General features: G+C 37.4%; 1 protein-coding gene and 1 pseudogene across 1 annotated transcript; one reads left to right on the forward strand and one right to left on the reverse strand.

The window, feature by feature from the left end:
- Nucleotides 1–1,416: 1,416 nt before the first annotated feature.
- On the forward strand, nucleotides 1,417–2,417 carry LOC102391371 (olfactory receptor 4C46-like). The gene is made up of 2 exons (XM_006068399.2): nucleotides 1,417–2,309; nucleotides 2,375–2,417. The coding sequence occupies exons 1-2, from the start codon at nucleotides 1,417–1,419 to the stop codon at nucleotides 2,415–2,417; spliced, it is 936 nt and encodes a 311-aa protein (XP_006068461.2).
- Nucleotides 2,418–11,695: 9,278 nt separating this feature from the next.
- On the reverse strand, nucleotides 11,696–12,626 carry LOC102394313 (annotated as a pseudogene).
- Nucleotides 12,627–23,354: the final 10,728 nt, after the last annotated feature.

Raw genomic sequence — 23,354 nt, forward strand, 5'->3', positions numbered from 1 at the left:
GATTAACCTGAGACTTAATGTTGGCCCTGCCCATTGTTAACCACTTGGTGGTGGACAGAATCCTACATTTCTCTATGCTTCTCTTTCCTAATGTATAAAATCAGTATAAAAATGATAGTAGTGAGGATCTTTTAGGTTTGGACTGAGGGTTACATGTCTGCATAAGCACTTAAAACCACAGTAAGTGTGCAGTTTTAGTGTAAGCATTGTTATTACAACTGCTAACATTAGTCTATGACATTGCTTCTTCACCTGCAGAATGGATGATACGATACCAACTGCACAGGTTGTTATTGCTAAGAAAAGGCAGTGAGGGTATGAAACATGTGCTACTACACCATGCACACAGAAATCATTCATTCTTGTTGCTGTTTAGTCACTCTTTACAACCCCATGGTCTCTAGCCTGACAGTTTCCTCTGTCCAGGTGATTTTACAGGTAAGAATATGAGAGTGGGTTGCCATTTCCTTCTCCAGGAGATCTTCCCAAATCCTCCCAGGGACTGAACATGGCATTGTCTCCTTCATTAGCAGGAAGATTTTTTTTTTTTTTTACCACTAACCTACTTAGCTACCCAATCATTCATGGGCTTCAATGGTGGCTCAGTGGTAAAGTATCTGCCTGCAATGTAGGAGACCTGGGTTTGTTACTTGGTTTGGGAAGATTCCCCTGGAGAAGGAAATTTCAACCCACCCCAGTATTCTTGAGTAGAGAATTTCAAGAACAGAGGAGCCTGGCAGGCTACAGTCCATGGGTTTGCAAAGAGTTGGACATGACTGAGTGACTAACTTATAGGACTTATATTATTGCTAAGTGATTAGATTTAGTCAACATGCATTATAAATACTATTAATTAGATCTTGTATTCATTTTTTTATATTCCCATCACCATCTTCCTGTTACTCCTTTTCCAACTCTTATAAGAAGTTTCTGTTGTTTCTGTCTCCATCTTTCATCCCTTTAGTGAAACTCAGCCAGCTTCATCTAAGATACATAAAGATCTTTACTACAATAACATACAAGATTCCCTCTTGATCAAATTCCTTTCATCACTCTACTCATATTAACAACCTTCCAAAATTTCCCGTTTATTAGAGAGTAAAAAGAAACTTCCTAAACTTTCTATTCATGGGTTTTATGTCCATTTTCTGACTCCTTTCAAACATATCTGCCATTATTTGGGAAATCTACTTCAGTTTAGTAGTAACTTGAGATATCTCAGAAGATAAAGGTCTCCCTCATGTGGTTACAGGAGTAATCTTAAAATCTTAGAATGTTTTATTTGTCAAATAAACTCAAAAGAATCCACACTCATTGTATCCTGGGCATTTATCACTTATTAGAATGGAGTGTAATAAATTCAAAGTTGCATGAATGAAAATTGTGGTTTTCTTTAAGGTAATGAAATGAACCGTTATGAAGCACATGGAGAACAGGAACATGACAGAGTTTGTTCTACTGGGGCTCACAGAGAATCCAAAGATGCAGAAAATTGTATTTGCTATGTTTCTGGTCATCTACCTCACCACTGTGGTAGGGAATGTGCTCATCGTAGTCACCATAAATGTCAGTTCATCACTGAGGTCTCCCATGTACTTTTTCCTGGCCCATCTCTCCTTTGTTGATGCCTGCTATTCCTCTGTAAGTACCCCCAAACTGATTGCAGATTCACTCTATGAAAAGAAGACTATCCTATTTAATGGTTGCATGACCCAAATCTTTAGGGAACATTTCTTTGGAGGTGCTGAGATAATCCTGCTCACCGTGATGGCCTATGACTGCTATGTGGCCATCTACAAGCCCTTGCACTATACAACCATCATGAACTGGTGGGTGTGTGGCCTCCTAGTGGGAATGGCATGGGTGGGAGGCTTTCTTCATGGATTCATACAGATCCTCTTTATTTTCCACTTACCCTTCTGTGTCTCTAATGTCATAAATCACTTTATGTGTGATCTGAACCCTTTGCTCAAACTTGCTTGCACTGATACCAACACTCTACGGCTCTTTGTTGCTGCCAACAGTGGTTTAATCTGTCTGTTAAACTTCTTTCTCTTGCTTGTCTCCTATGTGGCCATCCTTTACTCCCTAAAGACCTGCAGTTTGGAGGCAAGACACAAAGTCCTCTCCACCTGCATCTCCCATATCACAGTGGTTGTCTTATTCTTTGTGCCCTGCACATTTGTGTACATGAGACCTGCAGCTACTTTACCTATTGATAAAGCAGTTGCTGTATTCTACACTATGATAACTCCCATGTTAAATCCCTTAATTTATACCTTGAGAAATGACCAGATGAAAAATGCCATGATATTTGGCAAAACTAATACAATTATGTAAAGTTTAAAAATAAAATAAAATTAATTAAAAAAAAAAAGAAATTGTGCAGTAGGAAAGTTATTTCAGCTGACAGATAAATGTACCTAGAACTCTACATTGATTAGTGTTAGTCGCTCAGTTGTGTCTGACTCTTTGTGACACCACAGACTATGTAGCCCACCAGGCAAATGTCAAAATGACATGTTGGATGAGCTCAGTAAGAACTACTTAAGGGATAAAGACATTAACTACATAAAATTATAGTATTTTTCATTGAATGGAACAGAAATAGCTGCACAAAAGGAGAAAAATATAACCCAGTACTATGTATTTCATACATAGAAGATTCTACCAAATTGACATTAAGTTTTATAACAGCAACCATGAATGTGAATTCATAGACTTTCTTTCTAATAAAATTTTTAAAATGCTAAGTAGTTTGGTTTTGAGCAGTAATCTTTACAGGAATCCTAAGAAGCAGGAAAGTGAGGAAATATGCAGAAAGGGTAAGATATTAAAACAGACATACTGAAGAGACAGTAATAAGAATATGATTGATTTTCCAGACCATAATATTAATTGCACTCTCCTGTAATTATGATGGAAAGGTAATATAATTAATAGTTGCTCAGCTGGTAAAGAATCTGCCTGAAATGTGAGAGACCTGGGTTCAATCACTGGGTTGAGAAGATACCCTGGAGAAGGGAATGGCTACCCAATCCAGTATTCTGGCCACTATAATACCAGTATAATACCCTCTAGATCCATCCCTATTGTCACAAATGGCAAGACTTAATTATTTTTCTTTTTGCATTAATTTTCACTAGCAACTCTATATACCATTGTTGACAGTGTTATGTTGACTGTCACATTATATAGTATATATACTTATTTCATAGCTATAAAAGCAATGCATCATTGAACTTCTGTAGCAGTTGAATGAAGATTGCACACTTTTTCCCTATTTTATTGTAGGTTTCAGAATGTCTAGTACTGCTCATGACACCACCTTAGGTTGAAAAACAATCATAAAAAATGATGACTCAAAAGAACATTTTGATATTAGAGAGGAATTTTATTTATTATATATGTAGTTATATTATACAAAGTATTTGCCTGACATATAATAATCATCAAGATGTGGGAATACCAGACTACCTTAACTGCTTTCTGAGAAATATGTATGCAGATCAAGAAACAACAGTTAGAACTGGCATGGAACAATGGACTGGTTCCAAATTCGGAAAGGAGTAGGTCAAGGCTGTATATTGTCACCCTGCTTATTTAACTTCTATGCAGAGTAAATCACATGAAATGCTAGGCTCAATGAAGCACAAGCTGGAATTAAGATTGCTGGGAGAAATATCAATAACCTCAGATATGCAGATGACACCACCCTTATGGCAGAAAGTGAAGAAGAACTGAAGATCCTCTTGATGAAATTGAAAGAAGAGACTGAAAAAGTAGTCTTAAAACTCAACATTCAAAAGAAACAAAAGAGACCATAGCAAAAATCAACAAAACCAAAAGCTGGTTCTTTGAAAGGATAAATAAAATTGACAAACCATTAGCCAGACTCATCAAGAAACAAAGGGAGAAAAATCAAATCAATAAAATTAGAAATGAAAATGGAGAGATCACAACAGACAACACAGAAATACAAAGGATCATAAGAGACTACTATCAACAATTATATGCCAATAAAATGGACAACGAGGAAGAAATGGACAAATTCTTAGAAAAGTACAACTTTCCAAAACTCGACCAGGAAGAAATAGAAAATCTTAACAGACCCATCACAAGCACGGAAATTGAAACTGTAATCAAAAATCTTCCAGCAAACAAAAGCCCAGGTCCAGATGGCTTCACAGCTGAATTCTACCAAAAATTTAGAGAAGACCTAACACCTATCCTGCTCAAACTCTTCCAGAAAATTGCAGAGGATGGTAAACTTCCAAACTCATTCTATGAGGCCACCATCAGCCTAATACCAAAACCTGCCAAAGATCCCACAAAAAAGAAAACTACAGGCCAATATCACTGATGAACATAGATGCAAAAATCCTTAACAAAATTCTAGCAAACAGAATCCAACAACACAATAAAAAGATCATACACCATGACCAAGTGGGCTTTATCCCAGGGATGCAAGGATTCTTCAATATCTGCAAATCAATCAATGTAATACACCACATTAACAAAACGAAAAATAAAAACCATATGATTATCTCAATAGATGCAGAGAAAGCCTTTGACAAAATTCAACATCCATTTATGATAAAAAACTCTCCAGAAAGCAGGAATAGAAGGAACATACCTCAACATAATCAAAGCTATATATGACAAACCCACAGCAAACATTATCCTCAATGGTGAAAAATTGAAAGCATTTCCTCTACAGTCAGGAACAAGACAAGGGTGCCCACTTTCACCATTACTATTCAACATAGTTTTGGAAGTTTTGGCCACAGCAATCAGAACAGAAAAAGAAATAAAAGGAATCCAAATTGGAAAAGAAGTAAAGCTCTCACTGTTTGCAGATGACATGATCCTCTACATAGAAAACCCTAAAGACTCCACCAGAAAATTACTAGAACTAATCAATGACTATAGTAAAGTTGCAGGATATAAAATCAACACACAGAAATCCCTTGCATTCCTATACACTAATAATGAGAAAACAGAAAGAGAAATTAAGGAAACAATTCCATTCACCATTGCAACGGAAAGAATAAAATACTTAGGAATATATCTACCTAAAGAATCTAAAGACCTATATATAGAAAACTATAAAACACTGGTGAAAGAAATCAAAGAGGACACTAACAGATGGAGAAATATACCATGTTCATGGATTGGAAGAACCAATATAGTGAAAATGAGTATACTACCCAAAGCAATCTATAGATTCAATGCAATCCCTATCAAGCTACCAACAGCATTCTTCACAGAGCTAGAACAAATAATTTCACAATTTGTATGGAAAAACAAAAAACCTCGAATAGCCAAAGCGATCTTGAGAAAGAAGAATGGAACTGGAGGAATCAACCTACCTGACTTCAGGCTCTACTACAAAGCCACAGTTAACAAGACAGTATGGTACTGGCACAAAGACAGAAATATCGATCAATGGAACAAAATAGAAAGCCCAGAAATAAATCCACGCACATATGGACACCTTATCTTTGACAAAGGAGGCAAGAATATACAATGGATTAAAGACAATCTCTTTAACAAGTGGTGCTGGGAACTCTGGTCAACCACTTGTAAATGAATGAAACTAGAACACTTTCTAACACCATGCACAAAAATAAACTCAAAATGGATTAAAGATCTAAACGTAAGACCAGAAACTATAAAACTCCTAGAGGAGAACATAGGCAAAACACTCTCTGACATACATCACAGCAGGGTCCTCTATGACCCACCTCCCAGAATATTGGAAATAAAAGCAAAAATAAACAAATGGGACCTAATTAACCTTAAAAGCTTCTGCACATCAAAGGAAACTATTAGCAAGGTGAAAAGACAGCCTTCAGAATGGGAGAAGATAATAGCAAATGAAGCAACTGACAAACAACTAATCTCGAGAATATACAAGCAACTCCTACAGCTCAACTCCAGAAAAATAAATGACCCAATCAAAAAATGGGCCAAAGAACTAAATAGACGTTTCTCCAAAGAAGACATACAGATGGCTAACAAACACATGAAAAGATGCTCAACATCACTCATTATCAGAGAAATGCAAATCAAAACCACTATGAGGTACCATTTCACACCAGTCAGAATGGCTGTGATCCAAAAGTCTACAAGTAATAAATGCTGGAGAGGGTGTGGAGAAAAGGGAACCCTCTTACACTGTTGGTGGGAATGCAAACTAGTACAGCCACTATGGAGAACAGTGTGGAGATTCCTTAAAACACTGGAAATAGACCTGCCTTATGATCCAGCAATCCCACTGCTGGGCATACACACTGAGGAAACCAGAAGGGAAAGAGACACGAGTACCCCAATGTTCATCGCAGCACTGTTTATAACAGCCAGGACATGGAAGCAACCTAGATGTCCATCAGCAGATGAATGGATAAGAAAGCTGTGGTACATATACACAATGGAGTATTATTCAGCCATTAAAAAGAATACATTTGAATCAGTTCTAATGAGGTGGATGAAACTGGAGCCTATTATACAGAGTGAAGTAAGCCAGAAAGAAAAACACCAATACAGTATACTAACGCATATATATGGAATTTAGAAAGATGGTAACAATAACCCTGTGTACGAGACAGTAAAAGAGACACTGATGTATAGAACAGTCTTATGGACTCTGTGGGAGAGGGAGAGGGTGGGAAGATTTGGGAGAATGGCATTGAAACATGTAAAATATCATGTATGAAACGAGTTGCCAGTCCAGGTTCGATGCACGATACTGGATGCTTGGGGCTGGTGCACTGGGACGACCCAGAGGGATGGAATGGGGAGGGAGGAGGGAGGAGGGTTCAGGATGGGGAACACATGTATACCTGTGGCGGATTCATTTTGATATTTGGCAAAACTAATACAGTTATGTAAAGTTTAAAAATAAAATAAAATTAAAAAAAAAAAAAAAAACTCAACATTCAGAAAACTAAGATCATGGCATCTGGTCCCATCACTTCATGGCAAATATGAGGGGAAACAATGAAAACAGTGACAGACTTTATTTTCTTGGGTTCCAAAATCACTGCAGTTGGTGACTTCAGCCATGAAATTAAAAGACACTTTATTCTTGGAAGAAAAGCTATGACTAACTAGACAGTGTATTAAAAAGCAGAGACATTACTCGGCCAACAAACGTCCAGAGAGTCAAGGCTAAGGTCTTCCCAGTGGTCACATACGATTGTGAAATCTGTACCATAAAGAAGGCAGGATGCCAAAGAATCGATGTCTTCAAACTGTGGTTCTGGAGAGGACTCCAGACTCCTAAAAGTCCCTTGGACAGAAAGGAGATCAAATCAGTCATTCTTAAGAGAGATCAATCCTGAATATTCACTTGAAGGACTGATGCTGAAGCTGAAACTCCAGACAACTCATTGGAATAGTCCCTGATGTTGGGAGAGATTGAGGGCAGAAGGAGAAGAGGGCATCAGAGGATGTGATGGCTGTGTGGCATCACTGATTCAATAAACATCAACTTGAGCAAACTCTAGGTTATGATGAGGGACAGGGAGGCCTGGTGTGCTGCAGTCCATGGCATTGCAAAGAGTTGGACATAACGGGGTGACTGAACAATAACAAATATTCCCTATAATAAACCAAAGGAGGTATGCATAAAGATATGTGTGCATACATACATGCTCAATCCTGTCCAATTCTTTGTAACCCCATGGAGTGTAGGTCCCTCTCTGTCCATGTGATTCCCAAACAAGAATAGTGGAGTGGGTTGCCATTCCTACTCTAGGGGAATCTTCCTGACCCAGGGATTGAAACTGTGTCTCTTGAATATCCTGCATTGTCAGGCAGATTCTTTACCACTGGCACCACCTGGGAAGCAGAAAAAGAAAAGTATCAAAAAGTGTCAAAAAGAGGAAAGCATTAAAGCAGATGTATTGGCAAGCCAGTAATCAAAATTGACTAATTTCTTAGGTCAGGCACTGAACATCAATTAACTTCCAGGCAATGATGATAGAATGCTTAGATAACTGTACTACTAACCATGTACTGAGCCAGGACCTGTGCTTAATAGTGTATATTTTAGATCATTATCACTAAAAATCTAATAATTTTTCATTAATAACTGCTTGTTTTTATATATCACAATTGATAGTCACATGGTACCTGCAATATTATAGTATGTAACTATTTAATGCTATAAATGCACTGGCCCTGTCTACCTCTGAGGGGTAGATAATGAATATTACACCATTTCCAAATGTCCTTGTAGCCTTAAACACCATTTAGTATTGCTCATATAACCCATGCTCTGCTGGTAACACATCAGAAAGAGTAATGACTCAAATAAAAGAACATTTTGATGTCAGAAATTAATTTCTATTTTTGACGTATACAGTCACACTCTGTTAAGTACCATAAAGTACATGCCTACTATATAGCAATAGTTTCTACAAGATAGCACAATACCATATGCATGATAAATATTGAATGTGTGGGTAAATATATAAAGGAAACAATTAAATTCGCTAAAATGAAGTCCAAAAAGTAGTACTAGAGGCTAGGGAATTCATTTATACTTTTAAGTTGATTCACCTTCAAGGAAAAGTCTTGCTTGACCTCAGGGGGAACTACAATTTGCTTAATTCCTGTTTAAACTGAGGATGAGAAAGAAATTTAAATACACTTCTCAGCATATGGACGAATAGTTTACCTTAATATTCTCCCTGCTCTGAGCAAGACTTTTTTATCTTATTAATACGAGCTCTTTAAGCTATATTCTTCAGTTAACCTATTTACTTTTCAGTAACATTTCATTATTACAATCTGTTTTTAAAAATACATGGCTCTGTCTACATACAAAGCAATTTCAAGATAAATGCACTTCTTTTATTCTTTTTTGTCTTAATTCATTAGCTAAATAGTTGCTAGGGTTTCGATGGTAAAAAAAAAAAAAAGAGAGAGAGAGAGAGAGAGACATGGATTCTGCCTTCAAAAAGCTTAAGATTCATTGAGAAACTCCCAAGAGGGAGTAAAAAATTACAACAAGGTGTTATAAATTATAAAATAGTGGAAGGACAAGGTACCATGAAATGTGTGGGGAATAGAAATTTGTACAGCTGCTATGAAAATCAGTATGGAGGTCCCTTAAAAAAACTAAAACTACCATATGATTCAGTGATCCAACTCTAAGGAATATATCCAGAGAAAACCACAATTTGAAGGGATGCATGCACCCCAGTGTTCATTACAGCACTATTTACAATAGCCAGGACATAGAAGCAACCTAAACATCTATCAACAGAGGAATGGATAAAGAATATGTGGTATATATATACACAATGGAATATTATAAAAAATGAAATAGTGCCATTCACAGAGATGTGGATGCACCTAGAGACTCTCATACAGAGTGAAGTCAGAAAGAGGAAAACAAACTGAATAATATCACTTACATGTGTAATTTAAAAAATGGTACAGATGAACTTATTTGCAAAGCAAAAGTAGAGTCACACATATAGAGAACAAACTTATGGTTACAAAGTGGGGAAGGGGGAGTGGAAAGAATTGGGAGATTGGGACTGACATATACACTCTACTATGCATAAAATAAATAATAAGAACCCACTGTATAACTCAGAGAACTCTATTTAGTTTGGAAAGGAAATCCAAAAAGGAGGGGATATACGTATATGTATGATTGATTCATTTTGCTGTAGAGCAAGAAACTAACACAACATAGTAGAGCAACTATACTCTGATTAAAATTAATTTTAAAAAAAGAATTATGAGGATTTGTAGAAATGTTTGTGCCAAGTTTAATTTTTAAAAACTAATAAAATAAAGTGTTATACATATTTATTTTAAAAATTAGAAGCCAAATTATATGATGTAAGTATTACATAATATGTTGCTGGTACCTTAACATAAAGATACCAAAGTTTTCAATTATTATTTTCATAAATCAAAACTGTTCATAAAAATTATAAATGTGAGTGTAGTTTGGCATAACCACAACTGTTGACAGCAGTGACTAGCAACAGAACAAAGCACAAAAACATACTGGTCTGAGGAATATGGGTACATGGATGCAAAGGAAGAGTGAAAAAGAACTGATAAAAGAATAGTTTTTTAACTGTTTTAAGGATAATTAAAATTGTCTTGTGATATAAGAACTAGAACTTCAAGAGAAAAAAGTTGAAGTAGCATAAGCAATGAAGTGCAATGTGAGTAGAGATCACTGTTACAGCTGATGAACTAATGGTCATCTCTGGGACCATCTGATCATGCTCAATGGGAAACTATGTGAAGTGTTTTTTTTTTCTTTTTAATAAATATCACCAGTTTAATTACCTCATTTCTGTCCAAACTGTCTGGAAAAGACACCCTAGAGTTGTGTGTAATGAGTAAACAGTATGTGGACAAAGAGTCATATCTCAGTATGTGTCTCAGTTCTACCACTAACTTGAAGTTTGGTCATCCATGGGCAAAATCTACACTTTCTCCAAAGAGTGAAGTCCTGGCCTGAGAAGGAAGTCCACATTCTAAATGAATTCCTTCCTTGGATACTCATTTCTCAGTCAAAGGGCATTTTTTTAGAGAGCTCATTACCCTTTTTGTAGTTAGCACCCTGACATAATTAATGATTGCATGTGAAATTTTTCAGTTCAAATCACTCTGTTCTGTTTTCTGACTGAACCCCACCTAACACAATATGGAAAATACATAATACAATGTTAGTCTTATAAGCATGTCATAAATAGTATTTCTTTTACTGTACAACCAAGATTTAATGAACAAGAAAATTCACACAAAAATATCTATATTGAGGCCAGAGCCCAAAGTAAAGGAATATCATTAGGCACTTTTTTTTTTTAATAATAAGTAGTAACTGACACATCTCCATGTTAGTTCAGTTCAGTCGCTCAGTGGTATCCGACTCTTTGTGACCCCATGAACTGCAGCATGCCAGGCTTCCCTGTCCATCACCAACTCCTGGAGTTCACTCAAACTCATATCCATCGAGTCGGTGATGACATCCAGCCATCTCATCCTCTGTCATCCCCTTCTCCTCCTGCCCCCAATCCTTCCCAGCATCAGAGTCTTTTTCAATGAGTCAACTCTGCACATGAGGTGGCCAAAGTACTGGAGTTCCAGCTTTAGCATCATTCCTTCCAAAGAACACCCAGGACTGATTTCCTTTAGAATGGACTGGTTGGATCTTCTTGCAGTCCAAGGGACTCTCAAGAGTCTTCTCCAACACTACAGTTCAAAAGCATCAATTCTTCCATGCTCAGCCTTCTTCACAGTCCAACTCTCACATCCATACATGACCACTGGAAAAACCATAGCCTTGACTAGACGGATCTTTGTTGGCAAAGTAATGTCTCTGCTTTTGAATATGCTATTTAGGTTGGTCATAAATTTCCTTCATTACATAAGACCAATTCAAAACTCTAGATTTGTGCTTTTTACCTTCTGAAGATATTTCCAGATTTGCTGTTAATAGATAAGTATTTATTGATTGAGAAGTATTAAGTTGTGATAAGGAGAGTGAGAGATAGGAGACGGTAAGTCTGGATTCCAAACCAAGTTTTAGTTCTTCTGCTTAAGTGGCTATCAGCAAGTATTATTCATTCCATTGTTAGATTCGATATATTAATCAAGAGGCTTGCATTAGAGTACCACTATTACTTCTATCTGTAATGTTTAATGATTCTATTTAACTATTATCTGAAGTCAGTTTTTTCTTCCAGTGTTTCTTCATAGCATTTTTTACCTTAGCATTTCTGAGGGTATAGATTAAAGGATTTAACATAGGGGCCACCATGGTATAAAAGACAGCAACAGCTTTATCAATGGGCAGAGTGGTGACTGGAAGAAGATTTGCAAATATGCAGAGCACAAAGACTAAGCAACTACTGTGATGTGAGAAACACATATAGAAAGGGCTTTGTGCCTCCACTCCAAACTGTAAGTCCTTAGGGAGTGCAAGATGACCACATAAGAGACCAACAGGAGGGGGAAGTTTAACAGGCAGATGAACCCGCTGTTGGCAGCAACAAAGAGATCAAGAATGTGAGTGTCCATGCAGACAAGCTTTAACAAAGGGTACAAGTCACACATGAAGTGGTCTATGACATTGGGGCCACAGAAGGGCAGCCAGACTGTAAAGAGGACCTGAAGGGTTAGTGGAGAAATCCTCCAGTCCAGGCCACCCCCAGCAGGAGCAGGCACAGCCTGTGGCTCATGATAGCGTGTAGTGCAGAGGTTTGCAGATGGTCATGTAGCAGTCACAGGCCATCTCTGTGAACAGGATGATCTCATTAGCACCAAAAATGTGTTCTGCATAGACTTGAGCCATACACCCATTAAAGGAGATTGTTTTGATCTCCCAAAGTGAGTCCACAATCAACTTAGGAGCTGAAGAAGAGTAAATTGCATCCATCAAGGAAAGGTGGGTCAGGAAGAAGTACAGAGAGGAGTTCAGAGACTGGCTGGTAGTTATGGTAACCACAATGAGCAGGTTGCCTGAGAGGGTTAACAAGACCAAAAACATGACAAACAGTATTTTTTTTTTTTTTTTTTTGCATTTGGGGGTTCTATGTAAGACATAGTAGATTGAATACAGTCACATTCCTTTCATTTTCCATCTATGTGGTGTGGGTAATAAAAACTCCAGGAAAGAATGCCTTAAAAAGAAAAGAAAAAAGAACCATAAAAAAGTGAAATACACTGAAATTCTGCCTTTTAACAGTACTCATAATATCACAGATGAGTCTTGCTTTTCCCAAAACTCTGTAGGAATAGTATCTTAAAAATTCTTTTAGCTGACCTAGTCTTTTTTTATTCTGATCTCAAACTATTTTTATAAGACATAGAGTAACCAGAAGAAAGAAATTAAATTTCCCTGGCCATAATGTCTGAAATATTTTAATGGAACATCAATTTATTGGAATAATTTGGACACTAGAAGTAACAATTTTGGAGGATAATCTAAAAGTCTATGTACAAAATAACATGAGTAAAAAATTACAAAATGGTCTATTTTTACAAATTATATAAAAATAGGGGGAAATTTAGTGAATATACTTATGGAATTAATATTTAAAGGTTACAGATTTTATATGCATCTTTTAAAATAAAGTTCAAATTCAAAAATTTCACTTATAAAATGTTATATACTTTTCTGCTGCTACTGCTAAGTTGGTTCAGTCATGTCCAACTCTGTGTGACCCCATAGACCGCAGCCCACCAGGCTCCTCCATCCCTGGGATTCTCCAGGCAAGAATACTGGAGTGGGTTGCCATTTCCTTCTCCAATATACTTTTCTAATCTATGTTAAAAAATATTTTTTGTGTTAATCTATGTTAAAACATCATTTCAATGCAAAAAGATGGGGAAACAGTGGAAACGGTTTTTGACTATTTTGGGGGGCTCCAAAATCGCTGCAGATGGTGACTGCAGCCATGAAATTAAAAGATGCTTACTCCTTGCAAGGAAAGTTATGACCAACCTAGACAGCATATTAAAAAGCAGAAACATTACTTCATCCACAAAGGTACATCTAGTCAAGGCTATAGTTTTTCCAGTAGTCATGTATGGATTTGAGAGTTGGACTATAAAGAAAACTGAGGGCCAAAGAATTGATGCTTTTTAACTGTGGTGTTGGAGAAGGCTCTTGAGAGTCCCTTGGAATGCAAGGAGATCCAACTAGTTCATCCTAAAGGAGATCAGTCCTGGGTGTTCATTGGAAGGACTGATGCTGAAGCTGAAACTCCAATATTTTGGCCACCTGATGTGAAGAGCTGACTCATTTGAAAAGACCCTGATGCTGGAAAAGATTGAGGGCAGGAGGAGAAGGGGATGACAGAGGATGAGATGGTTGGATGCATCATCGACTCAATGGACATGAATTTGGGTAGACTCAGACAGTTGGTGTTGGACAGGGAGGCCTGGCATGCTGCAGTTCATGGGGTTGCAAACAGTTGGACACGACTGAGTGACTGAACTGAACTGATGTATAGAAGATTCGTAAGAAAAATAATTTAATACATTGAGGACATTTGCTTTTGAATGTGAGATTATGGTTGATATTTTATTTCCCATATTTTTCTGTATTTTCCAAATTTATACAGCTTACATAACTAATTCTATGACTAGAAATTAATATAACCTTCATGTTTTGTCTTAGAGTTCTAAAGCTATAACTATGTGGTTTTAAATTGATTGGAATATGCATGAGAAAACAGGCATAGGGAATTGTATTTTGACACATCATGGGACCCCAAGAAATATCTGAATGTCATTAAAGTAACTGCTCTAATGTACTCAAAATTGTTATCGATTCACCAGCTACACATAGAGTAGGGGCAGGACTGGGTGCTCATTGCTTTATGAAAATTACTGTGACAGGTGAGGCTTCCGTGACTGCATTATGGGTCACTTATAATTACCCTAAATCCCATCTTTATCCTGCTGCTGCTGCTGCTAAGTCGCTTCAGTCGTGTCCAACTCTGTGCGACCCCATAGATGGCAGCACACCAGGCTCCCCTTCCCTGGGATTCTCCAGGCAAGAACACTGGAGTGGGTTGCCATTTCCTTCTCCAGTGCAGGAAAGTGAAAAGTGAAAGTGAAGTTGTTCAGTCGTGTCTGACTCTTAGCGACCCCATGGACTGCAGCCCACCAGGCTCCTCCATCCATGGGATTTTCCAGGCAAAAGAACTGGAGTGGGGTGCCATTGCCTCTATCCTACCAAGCAAAAATTATTGACCTCTGCATTTAACTTATACCATTTATGCTTGTAGCCAATAAGTTCTCTGAATAATCAAACTGATTAGTTTAATATAAAGTCTTTTTCAACTTACTTGATGGGGGATACACATATTATTAAATTAAACTTTAAGGAAGCATATAAAACTAAGTTTCATATGACATTAATAATGACATTTTTAATGTTCACTTTTTCCCGTATCTCAGACTCCATTATTCTCTTTATATATTCTTAAAGCAAAAAAGCAGTGAAGAGTAAAATGAGTTATCCCTGTTATACATCATCAAGTTGAATAATGAGGTATGTGGAAAGGAAACCTCTTACAGATGATCCCATAAACTCTTCATTGAGAAGCTAGCTTTAGAGTTCCAAGCCCCAGAGTAGTGGTTTCCCTTGTGGATAGCCCAGGGCATCAGAGAATCCTTTCAGGGAAGGGAACACCTGAGGAACAAGTGGAATGTACATCTAATTGCCAATTCTTCTCTAGAGAAGGTGGCCTTTGGGAGAACCAAGAACCTATAATTTCCTGAAGACCTGTAGCCAAGGTTGGATTTTATGATCAAAATTGCATAGAAAATCTCAAACGTGACTCATTCATTTTTATTATTTCACTAATTGTTTCAGCTTCTTGCAAACCTTGAAGTAATCAGGGCATAAGTTAAAAATAGTTCTATCTTATCAGTGTCTTTGATATCCTCTATTAACAGACAGACTCAGACACATGATCATTTTCTTCCTCTGTACTAGACTTAGCTTTGCCTATTAACATTCAAATCTTCTACAATACATATTTTTGGAGAAATGAGAAATAGAGTGTTAATCTCACAGAGTAATTCTTATCTCTCATAAGGGCATTCATACTGCAGTTGATAGGCAAGAACTTAAACAGACAAACTTCCTTCCAAGCAGAGAAACCTTTATTACTTGTTTAAATTCCATATACTCACACATTATTAAATACAAACTTTTACTATAAATCTGCTTTTTCTCATTCTTAATAGAATGCAGAGATTAATTTTCACCATATGATTCTTATAATAATCATTAAATGTTGTTGGGTTTTTGCTGTGTTCACACTATACTAACAGCTTTATATTCACTATTCCATTTACAGTACCTTCATAACAATCCTATGAGGTTGATAGACTATTACCTACTTTAAAGATAAGGAAATGTGGTTAGAAGGTAAATAACTTGCCCGAGCCATGATACAAAAATAAAATAGAACAGTCTGTATTAAAAATCAGGATGTCTGGCTCTAGCTCTTTGGAATTTAGCTTTCCAGTGTAGGTCTAGTTTACTTCTTAGAATCAGCAATGTCAGATTTTGGACAAAGCCTCCACCTATGACCATATGTAATCTATGGCAGTTATTTGGCTAAACTGTGTGATGTACAGTCGGATGTTAATGAGTTCAGGATCTATTTAACAAGTTCAGAATTTTTGTGCCCTAAAATTCCTCCAGTACCAAGGGTTAGTTAGAGAGTTTGAGATGGACATGTACACACTGCTGGTGGATCAGTACATGGAACTGTATAGCCATGGAACTCTGCTCAATGTTACGTGGCACCCAGGAGGGGAGGGGAGTTGGGGAAGAATGGACACGTGTATATATGTGGCTGAGTCACCTGAAACTATCACAGCATTGTTAACTGGCTATACCCCAATACAAAATAAAAAGTTTAAAAGAAAATTCTACCAGGACCTTGCATTTTTCAATTTATATGCTCTTTAAAGATTAAGGAAGCTGAGGCCCAGAGAGGAAACATGGCTGATTAGTGGTAAATAAGAATCCAAGTCCAGGTTCAATGCACGGTACTGGATGCTTGGGGCTAGTGCGCTGGGACGACCCAGAGGGATGGTATGGGGAGGGAGGAGGGAGGAGGGTTCAGAATGGGGAACACATGTATACCTGTGGTGGATTCATTTTGATAGTTGGCAAAACTAATACAATTATGTAAAGTTTAAAAATAAAATAAAATTAAAAAAAAAAAAAAGAATCCAAGTCTTTTAATGCCCAATGCAGTGATTTTTTTTTTTTTCCCACCACAACTTACCTCCCATAAGATGACTTAAGTCCAGTGTGTACAAGAGGGCGGGGGTGGAAATCACCTTAAACTGATGAAGACAATTAACTTTCATCTCTTATCTTCAGCAACATGTGTCCTGACTCTCTAAGAGAAAGGTTAAGTCTTAGGTCAGGGATGCAGAAGTTCAGTCACACTGCAGGGACCACATCCACTTCAGCAGAAATAAGATCTTGCCTGGTTAGAAGATCTAAGAAAGTTTGAAAATAATCAGAATAAAAAGTGCTCCAGAGCTTGGGGCTTAATGTATATTCCCAACCACAGCAAAGGGTACGTTTTCCTTTGTAAATGCTATAAACTAATACACTCTCAATTTGTAATTCAATATGAGCTGACAAATTCCTTCAAAAAACAGAATCTAAATGTTGACCTTCCCCTCAGTCCCATGCAGACTTAAAATTGTCTTTGCTACTGCTAAGTCACTTCAGTCGCGTCCGACTCTGTGTGATCCCATAGACGGCAGCCCACCAGGCTCCCCCGTCCCTGGGATTCTCCAGGCAAGAATACTGGAGTGGGTTGCCATTTAAATTGATATCGTATTCTGGATAAATTATTTATAAATCCATATACAGGGAGGAGGACAAATATTTCTGAAAAAGATCCCAGGGCATCTAAAATTAATCCCCATAAAATATCAGAAAGTAAATTTTTAATGATTTTAATTGTAAAAATCCCTTGAAATAAAACAGAACGATAAAAACTTGATTAAAAAAAAAAAAGAGAGAGAAAGAAATTCTAGTTCACTTACCATGGTTTCCCCCGTAGTTAAGGAGAATGCCCAAGGTATTTAGAAATAAGAAATAAACATTACTTGCAATGTCAAATCATGTATATTTCTCAAGTCCCCACTGATGGACAATTCTGCAGGAAGCAAAGATGTCAAGATGCAACAAATCTATTTAAATGGATTCAGTATGCTCCAATGCCTTTGAAAATCAAGTCAAAAGAAAACCCTATCTTGAATTTGAAACCCAATGACCTAGGTGCTAAGAGGAATCTTCTGATCTTCAGTACCTAGTCTATTACTATAGAATAAGAGCCACAAATATATTACCTAATAAGCTTTCCTTATTCTCCTAAAATGAGAAAAGATCTATTCCATGAATCTTAGTGTTTAGAGAGGATACTGAAAATGACAAAGAACCAACCTTTCTATCTAAGGCGTAATCCTCCCAGGAATTAATTATCTCTGTTTTTTTAAGATTTTGCCTAGAAGTAGATATTTGGGAGAATTCATCCATGAACAAAGCATTTTCACCTGACTGATCCTTTCCCTGCACATTAACAGCCTGCATTCTTGGTCTGGAAAATTATGTGATAAAAAACTCCTCACACAAGCCCTTGGGTGTTGTGAACTGAGGCATGAAGGACTCTAAATGATGGAACCATGGGGTTTCTTTCGGGTGGAATATATCCCTAAGAACATTTACTCACTGACTGAGATCACCAGTGGAGGTTGAGATACATACAGGTTCATGATTATTATATTTCAAGGAACTGGCTATTTAATCATTATAAAATGTCTTTCTTGGTCTCTAGCAATAATTTGTGGCCTGAAGTTTATTTTCTTCTATATTTGCTTTATCTGTTCTTTCACTTCTTCTTTTGTTACTATTTCCAAAATATATATTTCTTGACATTTTCACTTTCCACTCATCTGTGTCTTTGAATATAAATTATGAATATTCTAGATAAAATATATATGAATCATGGTTTCTGTCCATTCTGCCAGTTTCTGCCTATTAACTGGAGTGCTAAACCATTTATATTTTATATAATTGTTGATAAGACAGGATTTACCATCTGAGCCACCAGGCCCTGGTGGCTCAGATGGTAAAGAATCTGTTTCCAATGTGGGAGACCTGAGTTTGAACCTTGGGTTGGGAAGATCCCCTGGAGGAGGGCATGGCAATCTACTCCAGTATTCTTGCCTTGAAAATCCCCATGGACAGAGGAGCCTGGTGGGCTACAGTCCATGGGGTGAAAAAGAGTTGGAAGGGATTGAGTGACTAAGCACAACACAGCAAGATAGGATTTACATCTTACATCCACTTCTGCTAATCCTTTCCCCTTTCCACTCCTTCATCCTTTTCCCTGTTCCAGGTTCATAAGACTATAAGAACCTTTGTTTGGGACTCCCTCAACAATGAGTTGACTTCCACATCTGTGTTAATCCACTTGACTCTTGACTGTGCAGTGTTCCATGAGTGATAATGGAACAGAGGGAAGTTGATACTCTAGTTTTAGCCTCTCACTTATAAAGTCTCACCCCAAGAAAAAGAAATGCAAAAAAGGCAAAATGGTTGTCTGAGGAGGCCTTACAAATAGCTGAGAAAAGAAGAGAGCTAAAGGCAAAAGAGAAGAGGAAAAATAAATCCATCTGAAAATAAAGTTCCAAGGAATACCAACAAGAGATAACAAAGCCTTCCTAAGTGATCAGTGCAAAGAAATAGAGGAAAACAGTAGAATAGGAAAGACTACAGATCTCTTCAAGAAAATCGGAGGTACCAAGGGAACATTTAATGCAAAGATGGACACAATAAAGGACCGAAAAAGTATGGACCTAACAGAAGCAGAAGATATTAAAAAGAGGTGGCAAGAATAAAGAGAACTATATATATATATATATATATATATATATATATATATATATATATAAAGATCTTATTGACCTGTATAACCATTATGGTGCGATCACTCACCTAGAGCCAGACATCCTGGAGTCCAAAGTCAAGTGGGCCTTGGGAAACATCACTATGAACAAAGCCAGTGGAGGTGATGGAATTCAAGCTGAGCTACTTCAAATCCTAAAAGATGATGCTGTGAAAGTAATACACTCAATATGCCGGCAAATTTGGAAAACTCAGCAGTGGGCACAGGACTGGAAAGGTCAGTTTTCATTCCAGTCCCAAAGAAAGGCAATGCCAAAGAATGCTCAAACTACTTCCCAATTGCACTCACCTCACATGCTAGCAAAGTAATAAGGAAAATTCTCCAACTTAGGCTTCAACAGTATGTGAACTATGACAGATATTCAAGCTGGATTAAGAAAAGGCAGAGGAACCAGAGATCAATTTGCCAACATTGGTTGGATCATTGAAAAAACAAGAGTATTCCAGAACAATATCTACTTCTGTTTCATTTACTATGCTAAAGTCTTTGACTTTGTGTATCAGAACAAACTATGGAAAATTCTTCAAGAGATGGGAATACCAGATCTCCTTACCTACTTCCTGAGAAATCTGTATGCAGGTCAAGAAGCAAAAGTTAGAACTGGACATGGAACAACAGACTGATTCCAAATTGGGAATGGAGTATGTCAAGGCGGTATATTGTCACTTTGGTTATTTAACTTATATGCAGATTACATCATGTGAAATGCTGGACTGGATGAAGCACAAGCTGGAATCAAGATTGCCAGAAGAAATATCATTAACCTCAGATACATAGAGGACACTACTCTTAAGGCAGAAACTCAAGAGGAACTAAAGAGCCTCTTGATGAAGGTGAAAGAGAAGAGAGAAAAAAGCTGGCTTAAAACTCAACATTAAAAAAAATGAAGATCATGGCATTCAGTCCCATCACTTCATGGCAAATAGAAGGGGAAAAAGAGGAAACAGTGACAGAGTTTATTTTCTTGGACTCCAAAATAACTGCTGATGATGACTTCAGCCATGAAATTAAAAAACTCTGACTCCTTGGAGGAAAAGCTATGACCAACCTAGACAGCATATTAGAAAGCAGAGACATTACTTTGCCAGCAAATATCCATTTAGTCAAAGCTAAGGTTTTTCCAGTAGTCATGTTTGGATGTTAGAGTTGGACCATAAAGAAAGCTGAGTGCCAAGTATTGATGCCTTTGAACTGTGGTGTTGGTAAAGACTCTTGAGAGTCCCTTAGACTGCAAGGAGATCCAATCAGTCAATCCTAAAGGAAATCAGTCCAAAGGAAATACACATGGAAAATACTGATGCACAAGCAACTCCTGCAGCTCAATTCCAGAAAAATAAATGACGCAATCAAAAATGTTCCAAGGAACTAAACAGACCTTTCTCCAAAGAAGACATACAAATGGCTAACAAACACATGAAAAGATCTCAACATCAATCATTATCAGAGAAATGTGAATCAAAACCACAATGAGGTACCATTTCAGGCCAGTCAGAACAGCTGCTATCCAAAAGCCTATAAGCAATAAATTCTGGAGAGGGCGTGGAGAAAAGGGAACCCTCTTACATTGTTGATGGAAATGTGAACTCGTACAGCCACTATGGAGAACAGTGTGGAGATTCCTTAAAAAACTGGAAATAGAACTGCCATACGACCCAGCAATCCCACTGCTGGGCATACACACTGAGGAAACCATAACTGAAAGAGACATGTGTACTCCAATGCTCATCACAGCACTGTTTACAATAGCCAGGACATGGAAGCAACCTAGATGTCCATTAGCAGATGAATGGATAAAAAAGCTGTGGTACATATACACAATGGAATATTACTCAGCCATTAAAAAGAATACATTTGAATCAGTTCTAATGAGGTGGATGAAACTGGAGTCTATTATACAGAGTGAAGTCAGCCAGAAAGAAAAACACCAATACAGTATACTAACACATATATATGGAATTTAGAAAGATGGTAATGATAACCCTGTATGTGAGACAGCAAAAGAGACACAGATGTATAGAACAGTCTTTTGGACACTGTGGGAGAGGGCAAGGGTAGGGTGATTTGGGAGAATGGCATTGAAACATGTAAATTATCATACGTGAAATGGATCACCAGTCCAGTTTTGATGCATCATACAGGATGCTCAGGACTGGAGCACTGGGATGAACCAGAGGGATGGGATGGGGTGGGAGGTGGAAGAGGGGTTCAAGATGGGGAATACATGTACACCCATGGCACATTCATGTTGATGTATGGCAAATCCAATACAATATTGAAAAGTAAATATAATAATAATAATATTTTTTTTTTAAAAAAGAAAATACTGATGCTGAAGCTGAAGCTCCAATACTCTGACCACCTGCTGTGAGGAACTAACTCATTGGAAAATACCCTTATGCTAGGAAAAGTTGAAGGCAGGAGGAGAAGGTAAAGACAGAGGATGAGATGGTTGGATGGCATTACTGACTTTATGGACATGAGTTTGAGCAAGCTTCAGGTGTTGGTGATGTACAGGGAAGCCTGGGGTGCTGCAGTCCATGGGGTCACAAAGAGTCAGACATGACTGAGCAATTGAACTGAACTAATATTTGCAAGGAGATCCAAAAAGTCCATTCTGAAGGAGATCAGCCCTAGAATTTCTTTGGAAGGAATGATGCTAAAGCTGAGACTCCAGTACTTTGGCCACCTCATGTGAAGAGTTGACTCATTGGAAAAGACTTTGATGCTGGGAGGGATTGGAGGCAGGAGGAGAAGGGGATGACAGAGGATGAGATGGCTGGATGGCATCACGGACTCGATGGACGTGAGTCTGGGTGAACTCTGGGAGTTGGTCATGGACAGGGAGACCTGGTGTTCTGTGATTCATGGGGTCGCAAAGAGTCGGACACGACTGAGTGACTGAACTGAACTGAATATTTTCTAAAAGATAGCACAGTATTATATGCATGATAAATATTTAATGTGTTGGGATATATGTGTGTGTGTGTGTGTGTGTGTGTGTGTGTGTGTATATATATATAATCAAATTTACTAAAATGAAGTCCAAAGACTAGTATTAGAGACTAGGGAATTCCTTTCTACTTTAAGTGATTCAAATTTAAGGAACATTCTGGCCTAACCTCAGCAGGAAGTACAATTTGTTTTTATTCCTGTTTAAACTAAGGATGAGAAATAAATTGAAACTATAATTCTCAGCATATGAGTGAATAGTTTGCTCTTAGTAAGACTTTTTATCTTATTAATATGAGCTCTTTAAGTAATAGTCTTCTGTTAACCTGTTTACTTTCCAATAACCTTTCATTATTAAAAGCTGTTTTTAAAAATACATGGCTCTGGCTACATAGAAACCAATTTCAGGATAAATGCACTCCTTTTATTCTTTTTGTTTTAATTCATTAATAAACATTTTGAGCACAAAGAATGTATCAATTATGTTTATCATTGCTGGGATTGCAATGGTGAAAAAAATAAAGAGAGAGAGAGACCTAGATTCTGCCTTTACAAAGTTTAGGATCCACTGAATGACTCCCAAGAGGGAGTAAAAAATTACAATATGATGTTGTCAATTACAGGCTTCCCTGGTAGCTCAGTTGATAAAGAATCTACTGCAATATAGGAGACTCTGGTTAGATTCCTGAGTCAGGAAGTTCCCCTGGAGAAGGAATAGGATACCCTTCCAGTATTCTTGAGCTTCCATGGTGGCTCAGATGATCAAGAATCTACAGGCAATGCAAGGGACATGGGTTTGATAGTGGAAGCACAGGGTAACCATGAAATTTGTAGGGAATATAAATTTGTACAGTCACTATGGAGAATAGTATGGAGATTTCTTAAATAACTAAAAATAGA

This window comes from Bubalus bubalis, chromosome 16 (assembly GCF_019923935.1).
Source record: "Bubalus bubalis isolate 160015118507 breed Murrah chromosome 16, NDDB_SH_1, whole genome shotgun sequence".
Taxonomy (NCBI): Eukaryota; Metazoa; Chordata; class Mammalia; order Artiodactyla; family Bovidae; genus Bubalus; species Bubalus bubalis.

Bases quoted from the DNA above. Each gene is read 5' to 3' on its own strand.
- LOC102391371 (XM_006068399.2), top strand. From the start codon at position 1,417: ATGAAGCACATGGAGAACAGGAACATGACAGAGTTTGTTCTACTGGGG. The intron at 2,310-2,374 runs GATATTTGGCAA...AATTAAAAAAAA, and splicing joins GACCAGATGAAAAATGCCAT to AAAGAAATTGTGCAGTAGGA.